At 44.9% G+C, this 22,662-nt stretch overlaps 1 protein-coding gene across 1 annotated transcript in view; it reads left to right on the top strand.

The window, feature by feature from the left end:
• LOC115089152 (GLIPR1-like protein 1) overlaps positions 1 to 22,662 on the top strand; it is a 345,328-nt gene that overhangs the window by 104,488 nt on the left and 218,178 nt on the right. The window contains exon 2 of the mRNA XM_029597153.1: positions 4,494 to 4,730. Within this exon, the coding sequence (XP_029453013.1) occupies positions 4,494 to 4,730 (237 nt within the window). The remainder of the gene's footprint in view (positions 1 to 4,493; positions 4,731 to 22,662) is intronic.

Genomic DNA, 22,662 nt, shown 5'->3' with positions numbered 1-22,662 from the left:
CCTCAATACTAAATGACTCAGCCTCTAGCTTGCTAATCACCCATATGTGAGGACTAGCATCCTGCTTGTCCTGGGATTTTATTTTTATTTATTTATTTGGAGTTTCTTATATACCGATATCCGTGTGCACATCGTATCGGTTTACATACAACTGATAACTTGTGGGCATAGCCCTTACAAAGAACAATAGCAAGATGTGAAAATCAAAATACAAGAGATATATATGTAAATTAAGAGATATATGCAAAAAATATATGCAAAAATATATATGTAAATTAAGAGATAAATGCAAAAAATACAAGATAAATATATGTATATAAGAACAGGGAGTATCAAATGGGATAAAGCAAAATTGCTTACCTTGTAATAGGTGTTATCCCAGGACAGCAGGATGTAGTCCTCACAGAACCCACCCGCCACCTCGCGGAGTTGGGTCTCATACCTTTTATTATTTTATTTTTGCTAAAGCTTATTGCTACATACGAGACTGGAGTGAGACCCCTGTGGCAGAGAATATCATGGCACGCTGGGCATGCTCAGTAGCCTCAGGCTGCCAGTTAAAAGTTTCTAGAAACTTTGACAGAAGTTTTTCCGGCGATAGGGCTCCGTCAGTGACGTCACCCATATGTGAGGACTACATCCTGCTGTCCTGGGATAACACCTATTACAAGGTAAGCAATCTTGCTTTTTTCCACTTCTTGGACAGTAATAGTGCACTTGCATTCTATCTAGATCGCACTACATTCCATAGGAATTCCACCTAACTCTTTCCTTCTGTGGCAAGAGTCAAGCTGCGAGTTCCAGTGGGCAAACAGACCTATTCCTCCTAATTGATGGTCTGTATCTCTTTTCTACCAACAAGCAGGCATTTCACTACAAACCTGTGTGTAACCACACTCTGTTGCGTCCGTCCCAGCCTTAATAGCTTCCCCTCGGCCGCTGCTGCTTGTACATATTTATCAGGCTGCAACCTGGAGTTCTCTCCATACCTTCGCAGCCCATTATTGCTTAGATACGACTAGCTGGCATGCTCCATGTTTGGCCAGTCCGACTACTCTTATTCTTTTCGGTTTAACTACCCAACATCCTTCCACCAACCCGTTAAGGGTTTCAGGATGCCCTCCGTTTCAAATTCCACCCCCGTCATTGCGCCTTTCGCCCGTCTTGTGTGCATTTGGTGCACTCTCGGGCATCCTCAGCTCGGTACTCACCCATATGTGAGGACTACCATCCTGCTTGTGCTGTGAGAAAGCAAGTGTTGCTTACCTGTAACAGGTGTTCTCACAGGACAGCAGGATGTTAGTCCTCACGAAACCCACCCGTAACCCCGCGGAGTTGGGTCTGTATACGTTTTTACTTTTATTTTAGTTTCGCTTGCACTTTTAGCTATAAGACGAGACTGAGGGAGACACCCGTGGCTCACAGGGATAATTGCAGGCTGAGCATGCTCAGTGCACTCAGTGTGCCAGTGTCAGTCAAAGCTTTGTAGAAACTTTGACAGAAAAGTTTTCCGTACAGGGCTCCATCCTGTGATGTCACCCATATGCGAGGACTAACTTCCTGCTGTCCTGTGAGAACACCTGTTTCAGGTAAGCAACACTTGCTATATAGGTTAGGAAAAGAAAACATCAATACAGATTTCCTGTATAGAGAGGTGACTAGTATAGGCAGGTGGTTATCTGAGTGGGAGGGTATGTGAAGGAGTGTATAAGAAATTCCCTTAGATTATCTTAAGGGACCGGTCACAGCTATCTGCCCTGCTGCTCCTTAAGAACCAGTCCTATAAACGATTCTGGATCAAGGGAGGCTCCTCTTACTTATAAGCAGCTCGATCCAGTAAAGTTCAGTTGAAGATTTCTCGTCTGTAACGAGCTCGCTGCGCACAATTCGGACGCGTAAGGCAAACCAGCGATACAGTCTCCAATTTTGCGCATCCGTAGTGCTTCTTAAAACAGACGCGTAACCCTTCCCGCACCCGGCATGTAAATGAACGAATTAGCTGTATAATGAAGGAATTAGCTATTCCCCTCCGATACCGTAACACGCGCTCAGGTTCTCTCATTAGTAACGCACTGTTTTGCCGCGGCCGTAACGTGTTAGTTTACCGCCTCCCCCTAGTAGGAGTTAGGACTGTGAGTCTAGTAATAAATCCATCGACACCGCTTAAGATACTCAAAAACAATAAAACACAATTTAAAAAAAAAGCGATACAGAGATGATCGAGAAAATGTAATGATGTGGGACACACAAAACCTGTCAGAAGAAAAAATAAAAATTTTTAAATACCTGTCGGAGGGCCGCGTGGGTCCAGGCGGCCGACGTGGGTCCAGGCGGCGGGAGCCGGGTGGTCGCGTGTTAAATCTAGGCCGCGGGCGGGTGGGCGCCTGTTCCGGGCAGCGGCGGCGGGGGGACACGCGTTAGTTCGAGATGGCCGGCGGGCGGTCGCGTGTTAAATCTAGGCCGGGTCCGCACAGGCGCGCATTCACTGCCGGTGGGGGCTGCCTCTCCCGGCAGCCCCCACCGGCAGTGAATGAATGAATGCGCGCCTGTGCGACCCCTGCGATTGGGCGCTCAAGGCGTGACGTCACGGCATGTGACTGCCTTGAGCGCCGAATCGCAGGGGTCGCACAGGCGCGCATTCATTCACTGCCGGTGGGGGCTGCCGGGAGAGGCAGCCCCCACCGGCAGTGAATGAATTCATTCATCCAGGCGGAGGGGCCGGCTGCTTTCGCCACCGGCTCCTCCGCCTGGATGAATGGATGCGCGCCTGTGCGACCCCTGCGATTCGGTGCTCAAGGCGTCACGGCATGTGACTGCCTTGAGCGCCGAATCGCAGGGGTCGCACAGGCACGCATTCATTCACTGCCGGTGGGGGCTGCCGGGAGAGGCAGCCCCCACCGGCAGTGAATGAATTCATTCATCCAGGCGGAGGAGCTGGCTGCTTTCGCCACCGGCTCCTCCGCCTGGATGAATGAATTCATTCACTGCCGGGAGAGGCAGCCCCCACCGGCAGTGAATGCGCGCCTGTGCGGACCCGGCCTAGATTTAACACGCGACCACCCGCCGGCCGTCTCGAACTAACGCGTGTCCCCCCGCCGCCGCTGCCGCCGCCCGGAACAGGCACCCACCCGCCCGCGGCCTAGATTTAACACGCGACCACCCGGCTCCCGCCGCCGCCGGCCGCCTGGACCCACGCGGCCGTCTGAAACTAACGCGCGTCCACCCCCCGCCGCCCGGAACAGGCGCCCACCCGCCCGCGGCCTAGATTTAACACGCGACCACCGGCCCCCCGGATCCCGCCGGCCGCCTGGACCCACGCGGCCCTCCGACAGGTATTTAAAAATTTTGATTTTTACACTTCCTGGTACCTGTCATTTCAAATGTCATTTGAAATGACAGGTACCAGCGCACCCTGGTTACTGTATAGGCGCTGTATTAAGCGCCTATACAGTAAAATGGGTTACGCGGCCATAACCCTTCCCTACCGCTTTAAAGCCGCGGCATGCATTTGCATGCGATTAGAGGAGAGTATCGGGGAGTTAGTGAAGAGAACTGTGCGTGCGGGGAGGAAGGGTGCGCCTGACACTACCGCACTGTTTCTACCGCGGCCTTACTGGATCGACCTGAAGATAAGGAGTCAGGACCTAGAAGAGTTAAGGAGGTGCCAGAGAGCAGGCTGGAAGCCAGCATACAGACAGACAATTTATGTCTGATTCTTTTGGATGCTGCACTTAAGGACTGTTGAAGTAAGCAGCCTTTGTACTATTTTTGTTCTTTTAATAAAACTTTGTGTGTTGTGAAACAGCCAGAGTCTGCCAGCCTCCATTTCTCCTGGCTGTTTCCCAAGCCAATGCTGCTCCCAGCTACCACAATCTGTCTTTGGGCTACTTTTGAGAGATTGAAATCAAAACATGCGACAGTAAATATTGGGGGAAAACTGATTTGTCTCCTGGTTTAATCCCCCTATTATGTTTTTATGTCCAATTTATTTATTATCTCCATTCACATTGTTAATTATTGATGCCCCTTCTTTACCTAGACCAGACTTTATTTTGAAATTTGGGGGTATTACTCTAAATTCCATACTTTTTTCAAAGGTTCTACTCGGCACAGATTTTTTTTTTTTTTTTTTGCTGTTTCAAGCATGAGGTGATGAATGAGAGATTTTTACTTTGATATTTTTATTTATATTTTTAAGTAATTTGATAATGTTTATGAAAGGTATGCAAATCAAATGTAGCTAAGGTTGAAGCCTTCATATTTGGTACTGTTTCTCACACGTTTTATTTCCTTAGTGTGTCTATGGGCATATGTTCAATATATTTCCATGAATTTATCTTTTTCAAAGGATAGAGAGGAAGAAATTGTTGTACTAGACTGACAATGTATTTTTTTTCTTTTCAATAGATTTTTTTTAGTTTAGATTAAATAGACATATATCTGCATTAACGAACTAGTTGACTTTTGTTGTTTTTATATTTTCTGTTTTGCAGAGCTGGGATCCATCCTTAGCAAAACTAGCAAAGGCATGGGTGAAAAGATGTACATTTAAGCATAATGATTTCCTCATAGGAAAAAATGTTCATCCTGAATTCTATACAGTTGGAGAAAACCTCGAGCTTGGGAATGTATTAGATCATCAATCTGTCGTTCATGAATGGGCTTCTGAAGTTCAACAATATGATTTCACTTCAAATCAGTGTACAGGACGTTGTGGTCATTATACTCAGGTACAGGAATTTGTTTTATTTCATGTTTAATTATATCAACATGGGAGATCCTACGTGGTTTAGATATTTTATGGCAAGCTCTTTAAAAATATTCTTGTATATGTTGTGGATCGTTTTTTTAATACAAGTCCCAGTTAGGGTACTATAACAAAGTAACATTACAGATAACAGAAAAAGATCATACTGCCCATCCAGTCTGCCCTATTATTCCTATCCATGCTGTCAGAATATATCCCACCTGCCAGTCATACAAGGTGAGCACATATGAGATAGCTTTCCTTATCCAGGACAGTATTTGTCATCTTCCTTATTTGTACTCTACCATCTTGGGAAGAGCAGCATATAAGATCCCCCACTCATTTCACACCCAGAATCTTTTTCTTCCCATTTCTAACAACAAGACTACATAGTAATCTAAATAACTACCAGTACTAGTATGACTGTTGCTCCTGCTTAATTTGTCAGACCTGGCAATTCGAACACCTGTGGAAGGACCAACAACACCTCCACCGCCACCACGTGTAGCTGCTCTGCCTGCACCAGCTATGACGGAGGAATTGACAGATTTTATCCGTCAAGCGGTGCTCCAAGCATTGAAGGACCATCGACCATCAATGCCATCGCTGATGTCGATACCAGTGCCCGCACCGATGCCGGTGCCTTCACCGATGCCAGCGCTCCCGCTGATGCTGGTGCCCATACCGATACCGGTACCAATACTGAAGCCATTGCCTACACAGACACAGAGACTGCTGTCGACGCCGATGCCTCTACCATTGCCCACACCAGTCCCGTCGATGCCGATGCCAGTTCCTGGGGCCCCAGGACAGCCAGAACTAGCGTTATTCCAGCTTCTTATGAACAGGTTCGACGCAATCGTCGGTGCTCTACCACAGAAACCGATTCCAGCTAAACCACATGATCACGTCCCTGGTCGGATACCACTGGATGATCCACAGCCAGGTCCTTCAGGGCTTTTTCAGCCACCAAGGTCTTCTCCCACTTCTCCATGTCGAGAAGACCCATACAATTCCTGGGAGGACAGACACACAGATACTTCTTCTGAGAGTTTTATGTCTGACCTTCTCCCCCAGAAGGAAGAAAGAAATCTCCACCGGAAGATTTCTCCTTCACTAATTTTGTTAAGGATATGGCAGACACCATACCATTTACTTTGGTATCAGAAGAGGACACCAGACAACAAACGTTGGAAGTCCTACAGTTCGTGGACCCTCCAAAAGAGGTTTTGGCCATCCCTGTCCATGAAGTACTATTAGAATTACAGCACAGACTCTGGGAGCATCCATGCTCCGTACCATCCATAAACAAAAGAGTGGACACCACTTATTTAGTTCAGAGTGTCCCTGGGTACCAAAATTCACAACTGCCACATCACTCAGTTGTCATTGAGTCTGCCCAAAAGAAGTCTAGGAGAATAAGGTCTCATTCTTCCACTCCTCCTGGGAAGGATCACAGATTCCTGGACTCTTTTGGCAGGGAAGTCTATCAGGGAGTCATGCTCAATTCAAGGATTGCGTCATATCAGCTATATATGACGCAACACCAGAGGAATCTGTGGAAACAGATGCAAGAACTCTCCACTTCTTTACCACAGCAGTACCAAGAAGCAGCTCAAGCCATTATACACAAAGGGCTAGAAGTTGGGAAACACGAGGTCCGAGCCACTTACGACAATTTTGAAACTGCTTCCAGGGTAGCAGCCTCAGGAATAAGTGCACATCGCTGGGTATGGTTGAAGGCCTCGGACCTCAGGCCTGAGGTCCAGGAAAAATTAGTTGATTTGCCATGTGTAGGGGACAAACTATTTGGCTCAAAGGTGCAGGATGCTGTGGCCCAGTTGAAAGAACATACAGAAACCTTGCACCAACTGTCGTCAGTTCCGCAAGATTCTGCTGCTTCATCATCTCGCCATCCTCCAAGGAAGGAATCTCGAAGGCCTTTCTACAGGCAGAGGCGTTGTTATCCTCCAACATCAAGGGGCAGACCTTCTCGACCGCAGCAAAGATCTCAGCCCAGACAACTTAGAGCTGCTAGGCCTCAACCTCCACCGCAGACTAGACTGGCTGCAGGCTTTTGAGGCCATCACCAGAGACCAAAGCCATCTCCACAACCCACAACCGGATCTACCAGTAGGAGGCCGAGTTTCCTCCTTTTACAACCATTGGGTACAGATAATAACAGACCAATGGGTGCTCTCAATAATATCTCGAGGTTATCAACTCAATTTTGTCTGAATTCCAAGAGATTCTCCTCCAAAACCTCTTCCACTAAGCGAAAATCACATAATTCATCTACAAGCAGAATTATCCACCCTTCTGAGAGCCAGAGCCGTAGAGCCGGTGCCCCGGACTCAGCGGGGCAGAGGATTCTACTCCCGTTATTTCCTCATTCCAAAGAAAACCGGAGGCCTACGTCCCATCCTAGACCTCAGAAATCTCAACAAATTTCTGAAGAAAGAAAGGTTCAGAATGGTCTCTCTAGGCACCATGCTTCCGCTTTTTCAAACAGGAGATTGGCTTTGTTCTCTGGATCTACAAGACGCTTATGCTCACATTCCAATATTCCCTCCTCATCGCAAATTTCTGTGCTTCCTGGTGGGTCATCAACATTTCCAGTACAAAGTACTACCGTTCGGACTCGCTTCAGCTCCCAGAGTATTCACCAAATGCCTGGCAGTAATAGCAGAACACTTGCACAAGGAAAGTGTCCACGTCTTCCCTTATCTGGACGACTGGCTAATCAGAAGCCAATCTCAACAAGGAGCTCTGGCTTCTCTCAGTCGAACAATTACTCTACTTCACTCCATGGGTTTTCTCATCAATTATCAAAAGTCCCATCTCATTCCATCTCACTTGCTTCAAATTTATTGGAGCAGAATTGAACACCGTCCTCTCAAAAGCCTTTCTACCCGACGATCGGGCAGAGACACTTTCCCTATTGGCAAATTCGATACACTCGAAAACATAAGCAACAGCTCATCAGTTTCTGACCTTACTGGGTCACATGGCCTCCACAGTTCATGTCACTCCTATGGCAAGACTAGCCATGAGAATAACCCAATGGACATTACGGTCACAATGGATCCAAGCCATTCAACCACTGTCCTCTCCAATTCAAGTAACCCACCAGCTACGTTCATCTCTACTTTGGTGGGCGAACAAGGACAACTTGCGCAAGGGCCTGCCCTTCCAACAACCAGTCCCACAGATAACTCTAACTACAGATGCATCCACCTTAGGTTGGGGAGCTCACATAGACAATCTCCAGACCCAAGGTAATTGGACAAAACTCGAAGCGACATTTCAAATCAATTTCCTGGAACTTCATGCTATACGTTGTGCTCTGCATGCGTTCAAGGACTGCTTTTCACACAAAACTGTTCTGATTCAAACAGACAACAGAGTAGCCATGTGGAACCTGAACAAACAGGGAGGTACAGGCTCGTATCTCCTTTGTCAAGAAGCTGCACAGATTTGGGACTGGGCCCGGACACATTCCATGTTTCTTTGGGTCACTTATCTAGCGGGCATCCACAACGTAGTGGCAGATCGCCTCAGTCGTCAGTTCCAACCACACTATAGTGGTCCCTGGATCCCTTAGTAGCGACCAGGATATTTCAACGTTGGGGGCAATCAACAATAGACCTCTTTGCATCACGCCTGAATCACAAAGTGGACAAGTTCTGCGCTCCGCACAGACAGAAACACCAGCCAGCCAAGGACGCCTTTGCTTGCCCTTGGAATTCAGGTCTCCAATACCGCTCATAACCAAAACTCTAGTGAAGCTACAACAGGACAAAGGGTCCATGATACTCATAGCCCCGTATTGGCCTCGACAAGTATGGTTTCCCATACTTCTAGACCTCTCGATCAAAGAACCAATTCGCCTGGGTGTAACTCCCACTCTCATAACTCAGGATCAGGGTCGATTGCGCCATCCCAACCTTCATTCCCTATCCCTGTCAGCGTGGATGTTGAAAGCTTGATCTTACAACCACTCAATCTTTCAACTAATGTACATTTAAGTGCAATCTCAGCTTACCATAACAAGATGGGAGATGCACCAATATCCATACAACATCTTGTCAGTAGGTTTATGAGAGGTTTAATTCACCTTAAGCCACCAATTCGGCCACCTGTCAAAGAATGGGACATGAATCTGGCCTTAACAAGGCTCATGGGTTCTCCTTTAGAACCCATGACTTCCTGTAATCCTAAATTTCTCACATGGAAGACTATCTTCCTTATAGCCATTACATCAGCTAGAATGGTTAGTGAGTTACAAGCACTTGTCACGTACTCACCCTATATAAAATTCCTACATGACAGAGTGGTTCTCCGGACACATCCAAAATTCCTCCCAAAGGTAGTTACGGAATTCCACTTGAACCAATCCATAGTTTTACCCACATTCTTTCCAAGACCTCATTCTCACCAAGGAGAACGGGCCTTACATTCCTTGGACTGTAAGCGTGCACTAGCATTTTACATAGACCGCACTGCAGTCCACAGGAAATCCATTCAACTCTGATGATCCAAACAAACCGGGTAAAGCAGTGGGTAAACATACTCTCTCCAATTGGCTAGCAGATTGCATACAGTTTTGCTTTGAAAAAGCAGGCCTTCCTCTCCAAGGACGAGTAAAGGCGCATTCAGTAAGAGCAATGTCAACTTCACTAGCACACTATAGTTCAGTGCCAATTCATGACATATTTAAAGCAACAACATGGAGTTCTCTTCACACCTTTGCAGCTCATTACTGTTTGGACAAAGAAGGACGACAAGATTCAGCCTATGGACAATCTGTCTTAAAGAACTTGTTTCCAATATAATCCCAACTCCTTCTACATACAACCTGCTGTGATCTTCGGCTGCCTCATTTTCACCAACAATACTTCAGTGTTGCTTCACTACAAAATGACTCAGCCTCAAGCTTGCTAATCACCCATATGTGAGGACTAGCATCCTGCTTGTCCTGGATAAAGCAAAATTGCTTACCTTGTAATAGGTGTTATCCCAGGACAGCAGGATGTAGTCCTCACGAAACCCGCCCTCCACCCCGCGGAGTTGGGTCTGATACATTTTATTATTTAATTTTTGCTAAAGCTTATTGCTACATACGAGACTGAAGGGAGACCCCTGTGGCAGAGAATATCATGGCATGCTGGGCGTGCTCAGTGGGCTTAGAGTGCCAGTCAAAAGTTTCTAGAAACTTTGACAGAAAGTTTTCCGCAATAGGGCTTGTTCATTACTGGAGGGCTGCCATACTCCAGGAGTTCAAGAGTATCATTATCTGCTTTTATAGGGAGTTCAAATCTTTATCTGAATGCTTTAAGCACGCAGAGAGTTCAACGAAAAATCATTATCTGTGTACTCCACGTTCACAGAGAGTTCAGAGAAGGCCCTTCTTGAATAATTAACAACTACTTTTTATCTTTAAAATAAATAATCTTTATTAGTAGTAAGCAAGAAAGGGAGAGTAAATACAACAGGTTTCTTGGGAGCAGCGTAATAGTCTTAATGGTGACATATTACCTAGCCTGCTCAGTTATTACAGGATACATCATTGTCTTATATACATGTCTACTAAAGCTAATGATGTCACAATGCCTTTATCTTGGTACACTCCTTCTTCCCCCACTCAGTATCCAGGCCTTGAAGCATCAGCAAGTTTCTTACACAAGTTTCTACGCAACCTGCTTCTGCCTGTCATCCAAGGACTGTTTTTCTTGCTCATAATGACAAATCACATTCTTTCACTTGTGCAAAGCTGTTTCATTAATTTCATCATTTAACTGTTTAAATCCAGAATATTATCATTCCCCTCTTGAAGAATTAACACTTCTAATTTTTCATACCAAATGGCCTGTACCTGGCATACCTGTCCTAGCGGTGGGCTAACCAAGTCTTATAAAAATCAAAATAGTGGAAACTGAAAGAATAAGATTGTGTTTCCTTATGGGAGTAAACATAGCATTGTTTTAAATTTGCATTACCTTCTTTTAGGCTGTTAAACATGGCTTTCATATTCTCTTATATTGCTGGTACATTGCTCACAAACATCACACATTCTTTGCTTATTCAGTCTCATCTTCACATTTACTCTGCATTCTTATGCTGTCCAGGCCTTCTTGTTCCAGGTATTAACACATGAGGTAGTTTTTTCTTTTAAAGCAGCAATTAACAAATAGCCTATATTTTCATTTTTTCCTCTTAATGATTGGGGACAATCATCGCACTCAGGGCCATGCCACTGTCTTAGGTTGTCCAACATAACCATCCTAGTGATTGGTTATCTAAATCTTACTTGTCCTTGTTAAATATGACATCCTGAGGAGGTCTCTTTCCAGGAAAGCTGCTGTATTAATGTAAGCATAGAGGTTCTGTGTCATACTTGACCTCTAGCATTGACTGTATTCATGGTGATAGAAGACGTTGTTTTAGGCCCATGAAACAATAAACAGGTAGGCAAACACATTCATACTGCTTCCACATTCACATTCACAAAGGATCAGAGCAAACCACAAGTAGTCACTGCCAATTACCTCTAGAAATGTGAGCCAATTTAACAGTTATTCCCACCAATTAGACCAAATTCAATGGAAATGCAACCTTGTCCTTTTTTAAAATAGCACATACTTCGCTTTGGGATAATAACAATCATCTGTACATATGGCTGTGATAATTCATCAATAGTTCTGTTAAAACATTTATTTATTTTATTTAAAAACTTTTATATACCGGTATTAGTATGCATACATCATACCGGTTTACAATGTAACTTTAAAGGTAGAAATTACAATGAACAGGGAGGGCGAACAAGGAGGAGTATACAAAGAGCAGGAGGTGGAGGAATTAAAGCAATAAATAAAAACTGCAACGGACTATTTACAGGAATATACAAGGCGTAGGCAAGATACTTGCAGAAGTCGGTGTACTTAATCAGGGTAGGCTTAGTCATAAACTATAACTAAAAAAATGGCTTGTAAGCACTGTATTTGTGTAAGGACACTTAAAATTGCTAATAGGGAAGAGGTGTTAAGATTTAGGAAATCTAATGACTGTTGCAAATCTCTCTTTAACCTGTTACCGGAAGTAAGTAAATAAACATTTGGAACTACAGACAAATTCAGATAATGTGTGTGTATGGAAAAACATTTTCATTGAAACAATTGACAGCTCACTCTATGGGGTGTTCAGCATGCTATGTGTTCAAATGCAAATTAATGTACTTCGTAGGGCTACTAAACCATCAGTGCGAGTCTTTGATTAGGAAAGTGAAGAAATTTAAGAAAATAAAAACAAGAAATAAGGAAAAAGAATGATATATTCCCCTTTGGAACCTTAAATGTGATCAGACTAGCTTTAAAATGCTGCAAAACTCTTGGAATGTAGGGACTAATAAAACTGCATTAACTCAAACTGTATCATCAACTTGAAAATCCAAACAATGGCATCTGCAAAAAGGCATATTGACTAGGTATATATGACAATTATCACATGTCAGATAAAAGTACATTGATTCATACAATCAAGAAAAACTGCATCTGGGTAAGGCATAACAAAACAATTACAAAGAGAAAATCAGGCAAATGGGGTAAATATGTCAGTTCAGATAATGACGGGTGCAGGATGAACTCTGTGGCAAAAGCATGACTTCAGTGGCAAAGACAAAGGATGGAAAGAATGGAATGAAAATCAATGGCGTATTCAGTTCTTTCAGTAGGGTGAAAGAACTTTTTTTCACCCTTTTTTTTTCTTTTTCTTTCTTTCATCGAGGCATAAGTGATATGTGTGTGTTTATGGATTCAAATACCTAATGTAATAGAGCAACACAAATTCAAATTAATCAATTAGAAGACATCATAATTTATATAAGGTTCGAACTTCACTGTAAGGTGATTTGAAATAATTCAGGTACTCAGACATTACAGAGAACACATTTTTCACTGAACTGACACACATCCATTCATTGCAGAAATATTCATTCATTGCCTTCTTAATACCAAGACAGACAACACTTAACACATATTTTTGAGCTAAAAAATGAAATAAAAAAGTAAAATTAGACCAAAAAAGGTGTTTGAAAAAAATGTCTGGAAAATGTTTGGATTGGCCAGGGTAAAACAAAAATCAGAATTCTGTTTAAAATTGAAAAAAAAAAAGAAATTGAAAAAATTTGGAAAAATAAAAATATCAGCCTCACTTCTATCATGGCAGGAAGGCTGTCGACCTGGAAAATAAAATCTAGCATACAACAAAATTATTAAAATGATTAAAGTGAAATTTTTCTCTTATTTAGTATTTCTATTAAGCCTCAAGGAGGCGCTACCAGAAGTTGCTCTGTGGAATAATACCAATTTCAGTTTTTAACCTTGGAGAATAAATTCATTCAGCAGAACTCTGAGCTACAAAGATCTCTGCCTTTACTGCTGGAAAAAACCTCATTCACTTCTGTGAAATGGAAAATCAATTTGGATATGCAAGAAAACAAACCTAGGGAGTGCTTTAAATGTGCTGGTGTGAGTACTAAACCTTTGAATGCTTTGTTCCAACCTCCATCAGTGATTGCATGCCAAGAAATCATAACTTTTTTTCAGTGTCTCTCTGTACTTTCAAAACAATCTCAATTTTCTCAGTTGTTATTTCCTTTTAATTACCAATACAATACCCAGCTCCATCTTCATTCATATACACACATCTTCAAATAACATCGAATAATGCTCTGTTTAAACAAACGAAACAGTTTATTCATTGCAACTGAAATTAAACATCCTTGCTAAATCAAGGCTATTACCATTATTATTCATAACGTTTTTTCTTTTTCCTCACCAATCTGTTTTTAAACTAAACACACAAATTCCTGATTTTAAACCAACAAAGCAATTCATTAAAATGGAGTTTTGGGGTTTTTTTTTTCCCTCTTCTTTCTGTTCGTCTTCTTCTTGAGAAAGTACTTCGCTGCATTTCCCCACGCTGGCTCATCCCACCTCCCGCTTAAGATTCTACTACTAACCCCTTAACTGCCAGTCTCCTTTCAAGTTCTAAACTATGCCTGAATCTGTGTCTGATGTCAATCAATCGTAGTTTTATAAGAATGTATGGTGGCGTTCTGGAGAAGAGTAATGGGGTTGGGAACATTGGGATGAATTGGCACTGTTAACTCATTAAGCAATCGTAAATCTTGCACCATTTGCCAACTGTCATCTTTCTTTCTGATCGGAAACAGGGGTGTATTAAATGGAGAACTAGAAACTTCTAGAACACCAGCTTCAACTAACTTTGTAATTTCTTTCTGTACTGATGAAAGGGCATCGAAGGGCAAAGAGTATTGTTCTTGCATAGGACCTCTGGCTTCATCTTTCAATGTAATTTTGTGTGGAATTGCAGTTGTGCTGAGTCCATAATCGGAACTCCCATTGCCCATAAAGATGTGGGAATTTCCGCTAACATTTGGTCTATCTGTGACTGGGTATGAGCCACAACTGCTACCGTGTTTCCCCGAAAATAAGACATCCCCCAAAAATAAGACCTAGTAGAGATTTTGCCGAATTCCTAAATATAAGACCTCCCCTGAAAGTAAGCCATCCCTTGTAAACAGGGGCAGATTGACCTATCGGGGGATCGGGCTTCCCCCGGTGGGCCGGTCAATCCTGTGACGTCATTTTTTTTTTTTTTTTTTTTTAAATAAAGTTTCCAAGGTATTAGGGGCAGACGCGAGCAGTGGTATCCCGAGGGGAGCCAGTGCCCCCGGGCGCAAGGAGGCTCATGCGGCCGCTGAGTCTCCTTGCCCGAAGAAAAAGATCGCGTTCAAACGCGCTGATGCTCTTCCTCCTAACTGCCTGTGCGCTCTGGTAGTAAACGTTGCCGGAGCTGCGTGGGCAGGAAGGAGGAAGAGCAGCGCATGCAGAAGAGGAGGAGCCGCCGTGGGCTGCTGCGAATCCCAAGTCGCAGCGGCCCAAGAAGAGGAGGAGGCCCGATAGCAGGGCCGAGGAAGAGGAAGAGGCCCGGTAGCAGGGCTGCCGTGGCCCGAGAAGTTCAGGGCCGCTGCAGAGCCCATCCTGCTGCGACCCGCGAAGAGGAGGCCCAGAGGTGAGAGAGAGGCTGAGGGTCTGTAGAGGGTGTGTGCGTGCGTGTATGAGATGAGTTGAGAGATTGTGTATGGGAGTGAGGATCTGAATGTTTGCAGAGGCAGCATGTGAGAGCCTTTGTGTGTGTAAGAGAGACAGTGTGTGACAGTGAGAGCCTATGCTTGAGCAAGACAGCATGTGGGAGTGAGAGAGAGCCTGGGTGTGTGAGAGTCAGACAGCATGTGCCGGTGAGAGACTGTGTGTATGAATGATTGTATGAGAGACAGCATGTGACAGTGAGAGCCTGTGTGTGTGTGTGTGTGTGAGAGAGAAATGCATGTGAGAATGAGAACCTGACTGGGTTTGAGGGAAGAAGATGGAGAGAAAAATACGGAAGAAAAAAGGACAATATAAAAGGAATTGGCAAAAAAATAAGAAAGGGAAGGTGGAAAAAAAAAAAGCCTGTGACCAACCGATTAGAAAACTAACAGCCAGCAAAGGTAAAAAAAAAATAAATTACTTTTTAGTGTTTGGCACATGTAATCTTTGGGAATGTGCAAGAATAGCACTTTCTCTATGCGGATCTCACAATGTACGAGATCAGCATGGAGAAAGTGGAAGCCCACGGGGCCTGCACAGAGGAGGCAGCAGAATGGGCTTCAGTGTCAGTAGCAGCAATCGGCACCTCCCCAATAGCCATGTGGCAGCAGTGACAGTGGCAGCAAGATTACTGACATCTGGGGATGGTGGCAGTACCAGTCGGGGGACCCCTTCCAAGCAGTGTGCAGAGGTTCAAAAGCAGCAGAGTCAGCCCAAGCTGACTACCATGAATGCTGCACACTCTTACCTCTCTCTGACAGCACACTGGTGGGACATGGCTGACGCAGGGGCAGCCAGCAGCTCTATTAGACATCCCCTGAAAATAAGGCCTAGTGCATTTTTGGTAGCAAAAATTAATATAAAACACTGTCTTATTTTCGGGGAAACAGGGTAGTACCAAACTGTCTGATTTTCCCATCGCATCACAATGCAATTCAAACTGAAAAGTTTGCAGTAAGTCTCGACCAAGCAAATTAATAGGACACTGCGGCACATGCAAAAATGGAGCACTTACTGTTACTCCCTGGTAAGTGATTTGACAAGGCTCAGTAAAAGAGGTATTCACAGGTACACCAGTTAAACCTGTTACTTCAGTCGTATTGTGGGACAGTTTAACATTAGATGGCAGGGTCTGTAGCACAGTGTACGATGCTCCAGTATCGATGAAAAAGTGAACAGGAGTGTTTTCAATGAGTAATTCTATACGAGTTTCTGGCAAGCCTATCTGAGCATGTGCCACCAAGGCTTGTCCCAGTGGTGGTCATTGGGCCGGAGGATATTGACGTGGGGCTGGGGTAGGTCTCCATTGATCTGGATCCCATCCTTGGGATGCAGGGGATCCCTGTCCTGGTAGGGGTTGGCTATGGCATTCGCGGGAAAAGTGTCCTCACTTACCGCAGCGCCAGCATATCAAATTAGGGTCTCTTCTCTGAAGTAATAGCCGATCAGGAGTAGGGTTCCATTGTTCCCTTGTTCCCTTCTACGCCGATCAAAACCTCTGCCTCGGGGACCAAAGGTTCCACGAGGAGATCTACTCTGAGCAGTCTCATATAGGACAGTGGGGGCATGTTGATCACTGGGTGTGGCGCTATAGTCACTGTCCGTCTTGGGCGTACCGGCAGCTATACCACTACTCTGCTGCTTCTGGGCTATCTCAAGGGAACACAATTTAGTCTGTAACTTTACCAAATCATCTGCAGGCTTGGTCTGTCCCTCTTCAAATCTTTGAATGTGATGTATTATGTGAGTATTCATTTCGCCCCATGACATATTTTGCAATCCCACTATATTCAACAGGGGCTGTCTAACTTTCTCAGGTAAAGTCTGCAGGAACATGTGACAAAAGAGGTTCCAATAATTAGTAAAGCAGTCCAAGTGCCTGTAACTAAAAACTCACCTGATGTTGCAGTTGGGTACTGCTGTGGAATAGTGGGCCCTTGGGCCGACCTACCACGAGAGGCGGGGTAGGCCGGGAGGCGGAGCCAAGGCTCAAGGTGTTCACCAGGTGATTGCCCGGAAACCAGGAACCCCCCAGGAGGAGCCCGTAGGGTCCGGGCTCCTAGGGACTTAGGTACCAGAGAGAAAGTCCAGTAACAGAGAACCAGGAAGTCCAATGATAATTGAGTCTAGCACAAGATCTTCACCCGTGTACCCAGAACCCCCCAGGAGGGGCCCATAGGGTTCTGGCACCTTGGGACTTAGGTACTAGAGAGAGAGTCCAGCAATAGAGAACCAGGAAGTCCAAAGGAAATAGAGTCTCTAAGTGAGCAGACGTGGGTAGGAGCAAGTAGAAACCTGGAGCGGGGTCCGCAGCCAGCAGGTGTAGGCAAGGCTGAAGGCTGAAGCAGGAACAGAGACGAGCCGGGATCCAAGGCAGGCGGCAACAGAGCGTGGTCAGGGACGAACCGGGGTCGAGGCAGGCAGCAGGCAGAGCGTAGTCAGGGACGAACCGGGGTCGAGGCAGGCAGCAGGCAGAGCATAGTCAGGGATGAACCGGGGTCGAGGCAGGCAGCAGGCAGAGCGTAGTCAGGGACGAACCGGGGTCAAGGCAGGCGGCAGGCAAAGCGTAGTCAGGAACTCCAAGGTCAGCGGCAGGAACTCAGTAAGACGAAGCGCAACTCAGAACTACAAGACTGTAGTGAACCTCGTTGCAAGGCGATGATGGAACGTCCGGACTTGACTTCCGGGTTCTGGGCGCTCAAAGTGGCCGTACTCGCGCGCGAGGCCGCGGTGAGAGAGACAGGCAAATGGCGGATGCCACATGGAACTGAGCGCGTCCTTGGGTCCTGGAGACCGCAGAGTGCGGCGTCTCGAGACGCGGAGGTAGGCGCTGGTCACGGGGAAGAGAGGGGAAGCGGTGCAGACCGCAACACCTGAGCTAAAAAATTCAAACTTATCCCTATCAATTAAAAAGCAGAATGAAAATACAAACAAAAAACAAACTTTGAAATGTTTGTATGCTAATGCCAGAAGTCTAAGAAGTAAGATGGGAGAATTAGAATGTATAGCAGTGAATGATGACATAGACTTAATTGGCATCTCAGAAACATGGTAGAAAGAGGATAACCAATGGGACAGTGCTATACCGGGGTACAAATTATATCGCAATGACAGAGAGGAGCACTCGGGAGGAGGTGTGGCGCTTTATGTCCAGGATGGCATAGAGTCCAACAGGATAAACATCCTGCATGAGACTAAATACAAAATTGAATTTTTATGGGTAGAAATCCCTTGTGTGTCAGGGAAGACTATAGGGGTATACTACCGTCCACCTGGTCAAGATAGTGAGACGGACAGTGAAATGCTAAGAGAAATTAGGGAAGCTAACCAAATTGGTAGTGCAGTAATAATGGGAGACTTCAATTACCAATAGAAAATTAGTGGAAACCAAATCAATTTGATATTATGGCCTAAAAGGTGTCAGCAAGCCTGTCGTTGTGACACTTTGATAGTGACCAACCGGTCTACACATCACCCACCTTATAAAGTCCTTTTTAATGAAAACTATATTTTTTAAATTGTTTTTATTTTTGTAAAACTCCTTGCGATGTATATTATTTATTTATTTATTTATAGATTTTTATATACCGGTGTTCCTGTATTAAAATACAGATCACATCGGTTTACATTGAAACATAAAAATTACGCCAAGAGGCGGTACATATAACAAGGTTATAGAACTTGGAGAACAGGGAAAACAGATTCAAAAAATAACATTGAGAAAATTGTAAATATTAGTGAAAGACTCTTTATATTCAATTTAAACCAGACCCAACACGGCCCATGTTTCGCTGTAACAGTTTTTCAGGGGCATGCAATGATATTTATGAATAGCGAGTCACATCACTTTCACCTTTGCACAAAGGACAACAGCGTCTCAATAAATGCACCTAAAGACATTGATAGCGAAGTTAATTCTGTTTTTTTGAAACGAAAATAAAAGGAGAACAGTACTTATCTGTACATGAACTTGGCTACCATTTTGAAAAGGACACAGCGTCTCGATGTCTCTTCACCTAAAAGCAAAGGAAATGAAGCCGAGGCTTTTGCTTGTTTAAATATCCAGTCATCAGATGACGTCATGACCGCGCGGAACTTGAGACCTATTCATCAGCTGATGTATAATCAAAAAGATTGTGTCAACCAGAAAAAATATAAGAAAAACAAAACAATATATTAGTATTAGCTGAGAAAAACATGTAAGTCAAGTTCAGTATTTAACCCAGTTGGGATGATGGTATTAAGTTTGTAGATACATCTTTGTTCTTTTTGCAGCAGTAGTGACTCACGGTCACCACCGCGCCAATGTTGAGGAACATGATCAATCGCGCAAAACTGGAGGTCGGCAAAAGTGTGTCCAGAATCCAAACAATGCATTACCCATGGTTCGTCTATTTTGGAATGCTTGATATTGGATTTATGCTCAATCATCCTGGTTTTTAAAAGCCGCTTAGTTTTGCCAACATATGATAGTCCGCATGGGCAACTGATTAGATAAACAACCATTGTGGATAAACAAGTGGTATGGTATTTCAAAAAAAATTTTTGTCCACTGCTAATGGTCACTGAATCATGAATGGTCATAGAAGAAGTACACATAATACAGCTATTATCCCAGGACAAGCAGGATGCTAGTCCTCACATATGGGTGACGTCACTTACGGAGCCCTAATGCGGGAAAACTTCTGGCAAAGTTTCTAGAAGCTTTTAACTGGCAGCCTGGGGCTACTGAGCATGCCCGGCATGCCGTGATATTCCCTGTCACAGGGGTCTCATTTCAGTCTTTTTTTTTCCGCGCTGCTAACTACATCGCGGTTCACAGGAGCCCTATGAGGTTCTCCTCACAACTACAAAAAAATTAGAATAAAATTTGCCCTTTGCGGGTCTCACTCGCTTTGTCACCGGCTGGTGACAAAGAATATATTTTTTACTGAAGAAAATACCCTTTTTTCATCGACGGATGTCGACGGAAAAGACTTCAGGCTTCAAAAAGTGCCCGGCCTGCAACCGAACAATGTCCATAACGGACCCGCATGCCGAATGCGTTCGGTGCCTTGGCGGAGACCATGACATCGCTGCCTGTTCAAAGTGCCAGGAAATGACGGTAAAAGGCAGGAAACTCCGCCAAGAGAAAATGACACAAATTTTTCAAATTCAGGCAGGGCCGTCTCTGACGACTTCCACAAAATCGTCGCCGATAGGCATCACAAAAAAGATATTACTCAAGAAAAGACTTCCGGAGGGTTCGGGGGATGCCTCTTCTCCAACACCCTCCGCATCATCGACAAGGTCGGTATCTGAGTCACGTTCCAAACATAAACACCAACGGCACCGTACCATTCCGCTGCTTCCGCCGCCGGGGGAACCGACCCCTAAGAAGCAAAAGCTTTCATCTGCTTCCGTGACATCGATTCTGGAATCGATACCATCGACATCGATTACTGACTTGACTGCTTTAATCAAACAGATAGTCACCGATGCCCTGCACCATCAAGTACCGGCGTTATCGCCGATGCCGACCACAGTGTCGATGCCGACAACCGTGTCGATGCAGGCAGAATCGCCGATGTCTTTAACCTCGATACTGGCTTCACAACCGATGCCGGCGACTCCACCGACAATGCCGCTACTGCATTCGATGCCTGCACATATGCCGATGCCAGCGATGACTTCATCGATACCGCTGATGACTTCTTCAGTTCCTTCACAAATTTCCATGCCCACGATGACTTCTAGGCCAATTTCATCGATGATTCCGATATCGATGTTCACCTTTCATACCTCATCGATTCCACATTCTGCACAATCGATATCTCTTTACACGATGGCACCAACTACAGCACCTGTATCAAGAAAGGCACCTTCAGCTCAAAAGTCATCGGGAAAATTTAAACACTCTTCATTCACAGCTCCAGACACTTCTACTTCTGAAGCACATCTGCATAGCATCCTCACTAAGAGGTACCAAGACCTCTTAGCCTCATTGCCCATAGCACCTGGTCAAGAAGAAGAGGAAAGACAGAGTTCACCGGATCCTCAAGATCCCTTACAAGAACCTTCAGGAATTCCTCCACCTCAAAGGCCGGAACCTCCTCAGTATCATCTTCCTACATCAGATACTTGGTCAGACTCAGAATCTGAGCATTCCTCAGAAGATTTCTTGTCTGACACTTCTCCACCTCAAGCCAAAAAGCAATCACCTCCAGAGGACCTTTCATTTTCCTCTTTTATTCAGGAAATGTCTGAGTCCATACCCTTCCAACTCCAGGCTGAAAGGGATGAGAGGCAACAAACACTTGAAATACTGCAATTTGTGGATCCTCCCAAGCACAATCTAGCCATTCCAGTGCATGAAGTGCTTTTACAGCTTCAACAGAGGATATGGGAACATCCCTGCACAACCCCTGCTGTAAACAGGAGAGTAGACTCTACTTATCTTGTTCAAGCAGCACCAGGATTTGAAAAACCTCAACTCCCTCACAACTCCCTGGTGGTAGAATCTGCTCAGAAAAAATCCCGCAGATCCAAGACTCATGCCTCAATCCCTCCAGGAAAGGACAGTAGATTTTTAGATTTAATGGGAAGAAAAATCTACCAGGGAGCCATGCTCAACTCAAAAATTGCTGCATATCAGCTCTACATGATGCAGCACCAGAGGAATCTCTGGAAACAAATTGAAGAGTTCCTACCATCTCTGCCTCAGCAACAACAGGAGGCAGCACAGCAGATCATTCAGAAAGGCCTAGATGCAGGAAAGCATGAGGTGCGGGCGGCCTATGATGCTTTCGAAACCTCATCTAGAACAGCAGCATCCGGCATCAGTGCAAGAAGGTGGGCCTGGCTAAAGGCTTCAGATTTACGCCCTGAGGTCCAAGACAAATTGGTAGACCTACCTTGTCAAGGGGATAATTTGTTTGGCACCAAGGTGCAGGATGCCGTTGCCCAGCTTAGAGAGCATTTGGAAACACTGAAACAACTCTCAACCTTACCTCATGACACTGCAACTCATACAGCTCGCAGACCACCACGCAGAGAGGCTAAACGTCCCTTCTATAGACCAAAGAGGTATTATCCTCCGGCCTCCAGGTCAAGACCTCCAAGGTCTCAACAAAGACCGCAACAGAGACAACAACGGTCTGCAAGGCCACAGCCATCTCCTCAAACAGGTTCCACCTCGGGCTTTTGAAATAAATCTCAGAGAACAAAGCCAATTACCCAATCCTTATCCCAAGTTGCCAGTTGGAGGAAGAATTTCTCATTTCTACAGAGAATGGACAAACATTACGACCGATCATTGGGTCCTGTCCATAGTTCATCAAGGCTACCGCCTAGACTTCTTATCTCTCCCTCAGGAGTTTCCACCACAAAACTCCCATCTCAATCAAATACCTCAGTTACAAACAGAATTATCTGCCCTTCTGAAAGCAAAAGCTGTGGAACACGTACCACACGCTCAGAAGGGAAGAGGATTCTATTCCCGGTATTTCCTCATTCCAAAGAAAACTGGAGGCCTACGTCCCATTCTAGATCTCAGAAATCTCAACAAATTCTTAAGAAAAGAGAAATTCAGAATGGTTTCGCTAGGCACCATGCTTCCACTAATACAAAAGGGAGATTGGCTTTGTTCTCTGGATCTTCAAGATGCATACACACACATTCCTATATTCCCGCCTCATCGCAAGTATCTGCGATTCACAGTGGGACATCAGCATTTCCAATACAGAGTGTTACCATTCGGCCTGG

Source organism: Rhinatrema bivittatum, chromosome 4 (genome assembly GCF_901001135.1).
Source record: "Rhinatrema bivittatum chromosome 4, aRhiBiv1.1, whole genome shotgun sequence".
NCBI classification, from domain to species: domain Eukaryota; kingdom Metazoa; phylum Chordata; class Amphibia; order Gymnophiona; family Rhinatrematidae; genus Rhinatrema; species Rhinatrema bivittatum.
The sequence above is the reverse complement of the archived record's forward strand: the minus strand, read 5'-3'. Positions and strand labels throughout refer to the sequence as shown.